Source organism: Apis laboriosa, unplaced genomic scaffold (genome assembly GCF_014066325.1).
Source record: "Apis laboriosa isolate Shangri-la unplaced genomic scaffold, ASM1406632v1 scaffold170_cov151, whole genome shotgun sequence".
In the NCBI taxonomy this organism is placed as follows: domain Eukaryota; kingdom Metazoa; phylum Arthropoda; class Insecta; order Hymenoptera; family Apidae; genus Apis; species Apis laboriosa.
In genome coordinates, this window is record NW_025222134.1 from 249,614 (window position 1) to 262,168 (window position 12,555).

At 20.8% G+C, this 12,555-nt stretch overlaps 5 protein-coding genes across 6 annotated transcripts; 2 read left to right on the plus strand and 3 right to left on the minus strand.

Moving 5' to 3' along the window:
* Positions 1-143: 143 nt before the first annotated feature.
* Positions 144-2,944, minus strand: LOC122711563 (zinc finger protein 678-like). Its single transcript, XM_043930453.1, has 5 exons — positions 2,654-2,944; positions 1,790-2,415; positions 1,421-1,714; positions 748-1,308; positions 144-677 (listed from the first exon to the last, which is right to left on the minus strand). The coding sequence occupies exons 1-5, from the start codon at positions 2,921-2,923 to the stop codon at positions 242-244; spliced, it is 2,187 nt and encodes a 728-aa protein (XP_043786388.1). The 5' UTR covers positions 2,924-2,944; the 3' UTR covers positions 144-241.
* A 903-nt stretch (positions 2,945-3,847) lies between these two features.
* On the minus strand, positions 3,848-5,321 carry LOC122711437 (spindle and kinetochore-associated protein 1-like). Of its 2 annotated transcripts, none has more exons than XM_043930227.1 (5): positions 5,177-5,321; positions 4,924-5,094; positions 4,707-4,828; positions 4,125-4,587; positions 3,848-4,050 (listed from the first exon to the last, which is right to left on the minus strand). In XM_043930227.1, exons 2-5 carry the CDS (start codon positions 5,003-5,005, stop codon positions 3,890-3,892), a joined length of 828 nt encoding a protein of 275 aa, XP_043786162.1. In that variant the 5' UTR covers positions 5,006-5,094; positions 5,177-5,321; the 3' UTR covers positions 3,848-3,889. The 2 variants fall into 2 exon arrangements, with proteins under 2 accessions (XP_043786162.1, XP_043786163.1); XM_043930228.1 differs by having other exon boundaries at positions 4,924-5,098.
* A 917-nt stretch (positions 5,322-6,238) lies between these two features.
* On the plus strand, positions 6,239-8,479 carry LOC122711438 (transmembrane emp24 domain-containing protein bai). Its single transcript, XM_043930229.1, has 5 exons — positions 6,239-6,694; positions 6,993-7,137; positions 7,212-7,282; positions 8,028-8,154; positions 8,261-8,479. The coding sequence occupies exons 1-5, from the start codon at positions 6,524-6,526 to the stop codon at positions 8,380-8,382; spliced, it is 636 nt and encodes a 211-aa protein (XP_043786164.1). The 5' UTR covers positions 6,239-6,523; the 3' UTR covers positions 8,383-8,479.
* Positions 8,480-8,890: 411 nt separating this feature from the next.
* LOC122711521 lies at positions 8,891-9,720 on the plus strand. The gene is made up of 2 exons (XM_043930355.1): positions 8,891-9,155; positions 9,532-9,720. Exons 1-2 carry the CDS (start codon positions 8,984-8,986, stop codon positions 9,600-9,602), a joined length of 243 nt encoding a protein of 80 aa, XP_043786290.1. The 5' UTR covers positions 8,891-8,983; the 3' UTR covers positions 9,603-9,720.
* A 1,259-nt stretch (positions 9,721-10,979) lies between these two features.
* Positions 10,980-11,963, minus strand: LOC122711505 (mpv17-like protein 2). The gene is made up of 4 exons (XM_043930328.1): positions 11,895-11,963; positions 11,325-11,767; positions 11,105-11,230; positions 10,980-11,017 (listed from the first exon to the last, which is right to left on the minus strand). The coding sequence occupies exons 1-4, from the start codon at positions 11,917-11,919 to the stop codon at positions 11,000-11,002; spliced, it is 612 nt and encodes a 203-aa protein (XP_043786263.1). The 5' UTR covers positions 11,920-11,963; the 3' UTR covers positions 10,980-10,999.
* Between the last annotated feature and the right edge of the window lie 592 nt (positions 11,964-12,555).

The window sequence follows — 12,555 nt, forward strand, 5'->3', positions numbered from 1 at the left end:
GTTTTTCATTTTATCTTATGAATTTAATATTCTCATAACCTTAAAATAATAATTTTTTAAAAAAATTCATTATTTATAATTTTTTAATAGTATGATTTTTAATAGTATCATTACCATTATGAAGCTTTTATTTACATTTTATTAACTATAACATAACATCATGTATGAATTATTAATTACAACGAAAAATTACAACAAAATATTTAAATTAAACTATTTAATAATTGTTTTAATTCTTAACCTATTTTGCATCTTGTTTAGCAATATGTTGTGTTCGTCTGTGTTTTCTCATATCTCCTTTCTGTCTGAAACATCTTCCACAAACATCACAAGCATGTGGTTTTTCACCAGTATGAATTTTTATATGATTATTTAAAGCTTCTGTCCTAGTAAATGCTTTTTCACAATAATGACACTTATATCTGCGATCTCCTCTATGTATTAATCTATGTTGATAAAATACAGAACCAGTTAAGAATGCTTTGTTACAAACATCACATTTGAATGGTCGTTCTCTTGTATGTTTTTTTCTAGTATGATCAGCTAGATCTGGCTTTATTGTGAATCTCTGATCACAATATTCACAAGCATAAGGTTTCACACCCATATGGAATCTTTTATGAGTCCACATATGACTGGATTGAGTATAACTTTTACCGCAAATATTACAAACATACCTATACAAGAATAAAAAAATTATAAATTGCAAAATTTAACATAACCTAAAATAAAAAGAATTGTATATACGGTCGTAGCCCACTGTGTCTTCTTTTGTGCGCATTCAAAGAATTTGCTGTTGGTAAAAGACTGCCACAAATATCACATGGGAATTTAGAGCATCTGTATTTTCCATGTTCTTGAAAATCTTCAATACTTATAAAAATACTTCCACAAAGTTCACAAATGAACTTTTCTTTACCTTTTTCTGATTTTCTAGGTACTGGTTGATGTCTTTTTTGTTTATGCTTATAAAGCAAAGATAATTCTTTAACATCTCTATCGCATATTTCACACAAAAACACTACTAGAACTTTGAATATTCTTGGATGTTCTTTCCAATGAAGAACAGCTTCTGCGAAGGATTTGAATATAGAGTTGCAATGATTGCAAGAATATGGTTTCTCAATAACATGTGATTCTCTATGACTTTTTAAATGATCCATATCTGCAAAATGACTGCTGCAAAATTCACAATGATATAGCTTCAATACTTGCATTTCTTCTATAAGACTAATTTTATCTTCATGTTTTTTACAATGCTCATCTGCAGATTCACAACTTCCAAATGTTTCACCACAACAAATGCATCTTAAATTATAAAAAATAAATTATGTTAATGAAGAAAATAATATAATATATATATAATGTATATAATAAATATATATAATAATATAATATATATATAATAACAAATATATACCTCCAAATAGTTTGACTGTTTTCAAAAATAATACTGTGTCCAGCTATATGTTTATTCAATCTTGATTTTTGTGTGAAGCTTTTAGAACATTCTGGACATTTATATGGCTTTTCTGGAAGATGAGTTACTATGTGACGTTTCAAAGTATAGCCATCACAGAATCCTTTAGAACAAACTTCACATACATGTGGTCTTGTTTTTCCATCCACACAAATATGTTTTTTTAATCCTTCTTGATTTTCAAATAATTTTCCACATTGTAAGCAAGATACTCTACCATCTTTACAATGATATCTACAAATAAAATGCAGATAAATAAATTCATAGTCATTAGATTTCTCATGACTATTTTATTTTTAAAGTTAATACCTTTTATAATGATAAAACAATTTTAATTCCTTTCCAAATGTAATTTTGCAAATTTCACAATATAATGCTTTTGCATCTTTATGAAAATGTTGATGAAATTGTAACCGTTCTTCAAATGTAAAAGTTGCAAAACAAATATCACATTTATAAGGCTTAGAAGTACATTGTAAATTAGGTTTGCATTTGTGTTCATCCAAAGTTTCTTTTGTATGATATAAATTCATACAAGCTCCACATTTCAAATATTTTTGTTTAGTACCCAAACAGAATAATGTTATGGATTCATTTTCTGGTTCTTCATCAATTTTAATTTCATTGGGAATTTGTTCCTCATCACTACTCTCAAGAACAATATCACTATCATATAATTCAACATCTTTTTTGGTTTCTTTATCCTCTTCATAAATTCTCATTCGTCCTTCAATGCATAATGGACAAGAATCTATATTTTCCTGAGAATTTTCCTGACAATCATTTTTAGTATTATTGAAAGAATGTTTCTGTTTTAAAATTTCAAAAAGAGTTTCTTCAGCTCTGATACACTGAATATCAAATTCATTACACCAAGTTATCTTTTCAACACAAGTTGGACAAAGTTGTTTTGGAAGAGGATCTGTTTTCTTTACCTATGAAAAAATCATAATGTTCAAGTTATTCAATGTTCATATTTAATAATATTTGTTATTTTAAAAAAATATATATAACAAAAAATTTCAATTAACAAAAAACAAATTTCTTTTACTTATTAAAATATTAACGTAGTTATCGGAATATCGTACTAGTTAAATATTTCTAATTTATTTGTAATTTACTTATAATATATTTATATAATTTTCATTACAAAAAGATTCAACAAATAATTACCTTAATACTTAAACAAGTATTTATTTTATGCAAAAGTCTCAAAGATTCACCGAATTCGGAATAAATATAAATCGGATGTAAAGTTTCTCCCGCGCATAAACGGCATAAAGATTTTAATTGATTTTGTTTTTCAGGATCTGGAGTTAATTCTAAAATTTCATTCGATGAAAGTGGTTCCTCTTGGGACCAAATAATTGATCCTTCAAATTCATCGAGATCATCTTCATGTTCGCTCAACGTACTAATTGACTCCGTTTTTCCACAGTTCATTATTAGATATTTACCAATTCTTTATCTAAAAAGTTAATAACTATTTTTTTTAAATATTAAAAGTTAATGTAAAGTAAATATTAAATAATGAATTAATTTTTATTTAAATTATTTGAAGTATCATATCAAATATGATATAGATTCTATAATAATATTTTTTTTATATAAATGTATATAAAAATTAAAATATTTTTATCATTTATAATTTTTTCTATTTCTTCGTATACCATATAAAAAGTTATTTTTATTTTTCAAATCCTTTTTTTTTTAATAAATTGATCTCTAAATATAATCTTTTAAATATCACATTTTTATAATTAAACAGTTATATTACAATCTTCTAGTTCAAATAAATTTTTGTTATTAAAAATTATTGTTACGCCATAAGATTACTATTAAATAATTAGAAAAAAAAATGATAGTTTCAGTTAGTCTTGTCTTCGCAAGTATAGTGTATTATCGAAAGTATTTCAGAGCAGATTACCTCGTTCCTTGGAAATGAAAAGGGAAGAATTCTTTCATGGCAAACTAAACTTGAGTCTTTGTATCGTCGAAACAATTCGATAGGGAGTCTAATCTTTAGTTTCCGGTAAACACGCTGTCACGACGACCAAAACAAAAGCGAATCTCAAAAAAATTTTTGAGTTTCATAATTATATTTTTAACATTAAAAATTTATTTTTTTCTTCATTTGACATTTCAAATATAAATTTTGTAATAATTTTCAAATTGTTACAAATAAAATGTTATTATATAAAATTTAAAAAATAAAATAACAACAAGAAATGGAATAATGGAAATATATTTTACAATAGTATTGACTACACATAAAAATATGTATCATTTACAAATTATTATAAAACTTATAAAAAAAATATATAAAATTATATGTTTAACTTCTTTGTACAATGAAACAATTTATTATGCAATCTTTTTGTTTTATTACTTAATTTAAAACTTAAGCAATTATTTTTTTGTTAATATTACATATCGCAAGTCGTTTTTTATCCTATGTTCTCTTAATCTTTTGCAATGTCGTAAAACTGTTATTAGATTTAATTTTATTTTATTTAATTTAGACTTCATTTGTTTTTCATAATCTTCACCAGTAAAAAAATATATGTATTCTGAAACATAATTTTTATATTTTTTTAAATAAAATATATGAAATATTTGAATATATGAAAAAAAAAAATCTTACCAGAATCATTACATAAATCTAATTCTTGTTTTTTATAGTGCAAATAAAGATTCAAATCTCCTTGTTTCCTTGCATGAGCTTTTCCCAGTGATAAAAATGTATATTTTGTTTTTAATATGTGATTAATAGTATTTATGAAATCATTTACAGTTTCTAAAGATTGTCTTCCAATAATATACTTTGGAACTTTATTGAACTCATCTTCACTTATCAAAGATATCATAGGACAAACTTCAAGTTCGTTAAATAATATTTTTTTACAGTCTTTCATTGGAGTCTTTTCTTTTTCTACATTTTTATTTCTTATTATTATAGGTGATTTCTGTATAAATTCTTTCTTGCACATAGTTTTCATTGATAAAGAATTTTCAATTTTATTATAATCACGAATTAATTCATGTGGAATATTTTTTTCCATATGAATAATTCTCTTATCCAAAGTTTCAATGAATGACAATAATTCCTAAAATTTTCAGTTTTCTCATTAAAATTTAATTGATTTTGATTTTTAGAAACAATAATATTTTGAAAAATATTTATTAAAGAATATATTATGTTATATTTATAAATTAAGAAACATACTCTACATTGATTATTTTGTTTTTTCATATCAACTAATTTTTTCCTTATCTGTTCAATACCATTATACATTTGTGAAAGTACTATACGCATTTTAAGGAATTCTTCTTTAATTGCATTTTTACCTGAATATAAAAAATTATATAGATAAAAAATTATATTTTTTAATAGAATGCTATTGTTTTGATAAAATAATTTAAAAATTAAAATGTAATCTTACTTTTAATAAATATTGTCGCAGTTTTAAGATCTTGTAATTTTTCACACTGTTTTTCTAAAATATCTTCCAGTGAGGTTGTCATTTTCAAATAATTATCGTTTTCAAATAATCGATAAGTTAAAACAATGTGAAAAAATTTATAAATTAATATCGTGTCACATTTATGCTATTCTGTCTTATGATAAATAAATATTGAAAAACAATTACTTATAGAATAAATTAAAAAAAATGAAAAATGGTATATCTAACTTACACAGCATTACAAATAACGGTTATTCCTGGCGCCGTTTGTAAACTTTGAATTTAATTCATTCAGTATCGTTTACAAATGGCGTTCTCATCAATAAGTTTTAAATAAAACAAATAAAGCCGCGTTTGAAGAAAAGAATCTTACTAATTAAACTGATTAAAATAATTTTAATTAATAAAATAAATTAAAATAATTTTTAATTAATCATTATGACATATTTATATAAAATTATTATAAAGTATTTAAAAAATGTAAAAACTATTACATATAGTTTATTAACTATTATATAGTTTTTATTATATAAAATTGTTATTATATAAAATAGTTTATATTATATAAAATTATAAATTATATATATTTAAAATACTATATAAACTATTGTATGTATAAAAAGAACAACAAATAATAAAAGAAAGATAGAAATAAGGTAAAAATTATGTTATTTCTTGAGTATTTTTAGAGACTATTCAAAAAATGCCATTATTCAATTCTTACTTTATTTCTATTCTCTTCTTTTTTTGTTCTTTTTGTTTTTATATTTAAATTTATTATATTTTAGAAAAAATGTCTAATTTTTAAATTATTTCTATTTTATATTTATTGTTTTTATCTATATTTATTTTAACCAAGGTAAATTGAATGTACTTTCATCATTTCCCTTTCAAAATTATAATATATTTTAATTTTTAATTATTTTTCTAAAAATTCGGCTTTACAATCTATCTTTAAGAGAAACATATTTATATAAATTATTTCGTAATAAGTTTTATAAATATAATCATATATAAAATACAGTACTTCGTATATGTCTATAAAATATAATAGAATATTTATTCTATTTCTTATTTATAATTATTTTTTATTTTTTATTTTTAATTTTATATTGAAATCTAATTTTAATTTCAATCATTACTTTTACTACGATTTTATTCTGAACAAATCGATAACGTTGAAAATAACGGCAAAATATTAAAAAGAATCCTGCATGGATTAGAAAATATATTAAATGCTAAGTCTATATTATATCTATGGTATCTATGGTAGATCTAAAAATATAAATAAGATATCTGCGTACATGTTGTACTTTTGATTTGCATAATAGATAATTCAGAATAAAAATAGCATAAAATCTAATGAAACAGTAGTTTATTTTAAATTTTGTCTATGGTAGTAGACAATGAATGATTAGTATAATATTTTTCATGTTTTCATTGTGTTTCGTTATCACGAATCACAAATTGTTTGAAATATTTAATGGCTGCCAACTCATCAATATATTGATAGTTTATCATTTATATTAAGTATTGCTATAAATTTTTATTAAAATTAGTTAATATAGTTTTATGAAAAATGCGAACTGTAATATTCATTTTCGCGATGTTACTCGCGTATGTACATAGTATACGATTTTATCTTGAACCGAATTCAATGAAATGTTTAAAAGAAGAAGTTCAAGCAAATGTCTTACTTGCTGGAGAATATGAAGTTTCTTTAGCACCAGCTGTTAAAACTGAATATGTTGTAAGTTTCATCAATTTTTTATAATATTTATGTTTATGAAACGAATTAAATATAATCTATTAATATTAAGATTAGATTAAGTTAACTTTTCACATATGTTATTTTATTTTGTTATTTTACTTTTATTTAAAATAAAATTTTCAACTTTTTAATAAATTTTATTAATAAATTATAATGAGAATTACTAATATTTATATATTATATTATATTATTTATATTTATACCAATATTTATATATTATATATATATATATATATATCATCATATATTAATTATCTTTTTGTATTTAATTTAATAGGTAAAAGATTCAAAAGGAGATATTCTTTCAAAAAAGGATGATATTCCTCATGGAAAAATATTGAAATTTTCATTTGTCACAGAAACTTATGATACATTTGAGATTTGTTTTATGGCACATTCCATACAACCATCTTTTTCAGGCAGTATGCACTATAAACAAAATTATATTTATTTAATAATTAGATAAAATTTTTATTAATTAAAAAATGTTTTTTAGATATTAAACAAATTAAACAAGAAATTTATTTAATCACAAAACGTGGAATCGAAGCAAAAAATTATGAAGGAGTAAGTTCTTTAAATTTGATTTAAATAAAAATGATTTTATTTATATATTTTAAATTTCAAATCATTAACAAATTTAATTTTTAAATAATTTTTATATTTTAAATTCATAATTTTTATCTATCAAATTTGTTTCAATTTTAATAAAATATTTATTGAATGTTAATAAAAATTGATAATTTTTAATCTTATTACAAAAATATTAAATTTTTTAAAATAATTTAGAATATAATAAAAAATATTTATTAATATTATAATTTAATAATTATTAATAATTAATAAAAAAGTTATGTTTTTTCTTTCATTTTTTAATCTATTTTATAGATTATGAATATCTATTTTGTTAAATTGATTTCAAAGTAATCTCACAATATTTTATGTTTTTTGTTTTATAAATATGTTATATTAATACAATTGGTAGTAAGAGTGGTTTTATTATGGCTTGTAATAACACAAATTTTAAAAGAATGTTTAAATATATGAATTAATAGTTTAAAAAATTATAAGAATAAAAAATTCATACATTTAAAAATTATTTTATATACATAAATAAAAGTTGCATATGTAATATTTATAATAAATATATTAACATGAAAGATGAATTTTTTGCAATTAATAACATAATCAATATATAATTTTCTATATATTAATATATAATTCTTTTATAATAAAATGATTTCAATTAATGATTTCAATTTCTAAATTTTAAAATAATAATAATATTATCAACTACATATTTTTATTTAAGATTGGTGAAGCAGCAAAACTTAAACCTTCTGAAGTTGAATTGAAACGTCTTGAAGACTTATCTGAAGCTATTGTCCAAGATTTTGCTCGAATGCGAAAAAATGAGGAAGAAATGAGAGATACAAATGGTAATTGAAAATTATAAAAATTAAATAATAAATATGAAATATAATTTATATAAAAATAAATAAATTTTATTATTAAATAATTAATTGATTTTTGTTCAATTTTCAGAGGCAACAAATACTCGAGTATTGTATTTTAGTATATTCTCCATGTGTTGGCTTCTAGGGCTCTCAATTTGGCAAGTTCTTTACTTAAGGCGCTTTTTTAAAGCAAAAAAGCTTATTGAATAATTAGAAAAAGAAAATAATGAAAGTTATCAAAATTCTTACAATATTTACATCAAACTAGATTTTATTTATTCTTTTTTTTTTTATTTCTTTCTTTCGTAAATATAATAAAAAATTCAATATCATTAAAATTGTAGGAAAATTGATTGATTTAAATTTTGTATACTCAAATTAAAAAATAAATAAGATTATACTTATATGTAGTAATTAATTTACTAAATTTTTATTCCTTTAGCATATCATTAAGTTTATTAAATTTCTATATTAATTATTTCCTTCTTTCAAAAAAAAATCTTTTAAAAAAATAATTATAGGTTAATTTATTTAAATGTTATCAAAATATAAAAATTCATTCCATATTTTGTATATAAAATCATAAAAAATAATTTTTCATAATTTTCATTATCTAAATATAAAAAATAATAGTCTATCTTCTAATGTACTATTTCAAAATTTTATATGAAAAATCGAGTTCGATTTATTTCGATCTATTATGAACGAAAATGTCAGTTTAAACATAACCTATATAAAATTAGGCTTATTCTTTTGAAGAAGTTTCATCATATATATTTTAATATTTTATTGTATAATTATAAAGTGAAAAATGCAAGAAATATCTACAGTGAGAAATATAATTAACAATCGAAATCGTGATTGTTTAGGTTGTAGAATTTTCAGTGGTTGTGGTCTTATTGGTTCTGGTTTATATGTTGCGTATCATTCAAAAAAATTTCAGAAAAAGATTGGAAAAACCATTATGTACTCAATTGGAAGCGGTAATGTATTATTTTTTTTCTACTTTTATATATAAATTTATACTTTTTTAACGTAGATTTTTTTGAAATATTAATATTCTATTTCTATACACTATTAATAAATTTTAAAATATTTAAAATATTTTTAAAATATTATTATTAAAAATCATTTAATGAACTAGAAATAATATTATTTATTATATGTTTATTTTAACTTTATTAATTTTTAATTTTATTATTTTAAATTTCATATAATAATTTAATAATAAATTGTTTTAAATACTTGAAATTTTAAGGTTAAAAGTTTGTGTGCGAAAATATACTTTTATAATTTATTAATATTAAACATAATTTTACTTTATTTAAATTTATTCATTTTTTTACAAAATTTTTACAGCTTTAATGCTCCTTGGTACTGCTCGAATTTTGGATCTTCCTCCATTTCGCAAACAATTTAACCAAGGATGATTATAAACAAATACTTATTCAATTTTCGTTTCTTATATAAATGTTTTAATATCTTTTTCTTATCTGTTTTGATATTTTTATTATAACTGCAAAATATAAATCTACAACTGTAGTTTAAACAATTTTAAATATTTATTAAATCCATATAGTTATTTTAAAAAAATTGCATTTATTTTCGTATTTTTATATAAAATATAATACATTTAATTTAATGTATTTATTTATAAACTAAAAAATTATAAACTATTATAAATATATACTATTTATTTATAAATTAATAAAAGTCAATAAAAGTCAATATAATGAATCAATGCAATTTCTATTATAAATAACACATAAACAATCGATTTATTATCATTATAAATTATATTTTGATTCAGAATTTGATTATAATTATTATACAAATTGTTAAAATTTTATCGAAAATTTATATCAGAAACTATTTAACCAATCATGTTATTACTAAGAAAATTTTTGTACATAATTGTCAATATTACCTAAATTATATTATTGATTACAAGATATAGAAATTTCTACATAAAAGAAATAAAATATGTATAGAAATTATTCATTGAATTGAATTTTCTTATTATTTTAATAAAAAGCGTTGATATTTATTTAAAAACTAAAATCTTTTCTTTTTCAACATATATATCTTTTATATTCCATGTATACATTATACATATGTTCTGCATATATATTTTATATATTCTTTAATATTTATTTACATTCTATTGTAATATAATTTTGGAAAATGCATCGATATCTATATACCAGTCATATTTATTGTTAGCTTGGTTTATTATTAATATTTACACATCAATAATCGGTGTTTGTTCACTGGCGACTGACGGCTTAGAAGGCTTGGTAATCCCATTGTCGCCAAATGACAAACAAAAACTGTCACTCTAATAAATATGTTGCATCCGATGGACTATTGTTACGGGCGATAAGGAATAAATATTCCTACAAGATGCATCAGACTTATTTGCACATTGACAAATATTGATAAATATTGTTTGGACTTAAAAAATAAATCTAAAGGATCAAAATTTCGAAACTTCAATACTATAGTAAATTTCGATAATAAAATAAATATATTGAAATATAATAACATATAATCATTTAATCTTCAATTAGTAAATACTAGAATTGTTATTTAATTCCAATTAATAAATAATAATAAGGTTTTAAAATTATAAACGATCTTTTTTGTATAAAAACAAAAATTTTTTTATTTTTTAGTAATAAAATTTTTTTCGTTGAATATTATACATTTTATATCATATATTATTCGGTGGTATTTATATTTAAAAATATATATATATATTATAAAATATGGAAAATCATCTAAAAAAATTATAATTTGTACAATAGACTAGCTTTGAAATATTCAATTATTGATACTGCACATCCTGCATCAGAGAAAATAATAAATATAATACGTTAAATTATATCGTAATTATAAAAAAATTTGGGAAAAAATTAAAAAAAAAACTTACATATTTCATATATGATAGAAAAATATCATAAATCATTGTCATAAAATTAGTATATAATACTCTATAACGAAGCGGTATGAAGAAAAAATTTACACATTGTGTTGGAGGCCAAAAACAGCAATCAACCTGAACATAAGTAGAATGAAAGGAAAACTATAATTACATATTTAAATATATTACTAGAAAGAGTAATAATAGTTCGAGAAAACTAAATATATACCTTCCACGTGTCGTATAATTTCACTTTCATCTCTTCATGAATCTCTTTCATATTGTGATGTTCTAAAAAGCCAAGACCAATAAAAAATATTCCTAGACAAATTGGGCTGGCAATAATTTGATCTAGACAAGTTTTTTTAATAACGGATACAGCATTTTTTCCGGGCAATACCTTTTCTAAAATCATATAGAACCAGTGATGAAAGGGACCTTGAAATAGGCCTACAATCATCATATTTTTAGTTCGCACATAATCGTGCATATAAATATCAGAAATCTTTAAATTATGAAACTTTTGTTCTATATCTGGAGATGCTGCCATTACATAAGTTCCATTTGGTAAATATTTATATTTTTTTAAGTATTCATTACGTTGTTGAATAATATCTGCTATTGCCATCATTAAACCACAGCTCACAGTATTTGTGACTAGAAGATATTTACCTATAATTTTTATATCTTTATTTGAATTATTTAATTATCAATTCAATTTGAATTTAATTTAATTATTAGCATCAATTTAAAGAAATTTTGAATTAATTTTAATATATCAACTATTTATAACGCTTACCAAATAATTTTCTCCAAACAGTCATTGAGTTTAAAATCTATTAAGTTTTTAATAGATAAGTAATTATTTCTTATTATTAATTTATAATTTTTCAAATATATGTTTTTTATCTTAAGAATGTTTTCTTTCTGTTTTATTTAAAATAATTTTGCTAAATTTTTACTCGTTTTTTGTGAAGATAAAATTGTGATTTGAACATGATATAATAATATACCGTTTGAATTAATTAAAGAGCAAGTATATTTTATATAGATATTAAAAACAGATATAAATTATCACTTTGCAATATAAATCTACGCGTTACTGAATATAAATTTGCGAAACTGTAGTTTTTATAAGACAGAATGTAATCGAAAGTTGTGCCGCGTTTGCGCAGTAAGTAACGCCCCCACCATTCACTTTTTACTTATTTAAACATTTTTTTGATTTTTGTTTGCTAAAAATATAAATAATATAAATGATCTGTTACTTAATCACAATGAGATTCGCTAATTCATGATCAGATTCTCATAAAAATATTACTTTTAATAGTATTTTACTTTAAAAAAAACTTAATTTAAAACATATAATAGGCATTCAGACTTTTTAAGTTATTTATTAAATGTCAAATTTTTATAGATATATAATACAATAATAAAAATTAAAATTATTTAGTTTGAAC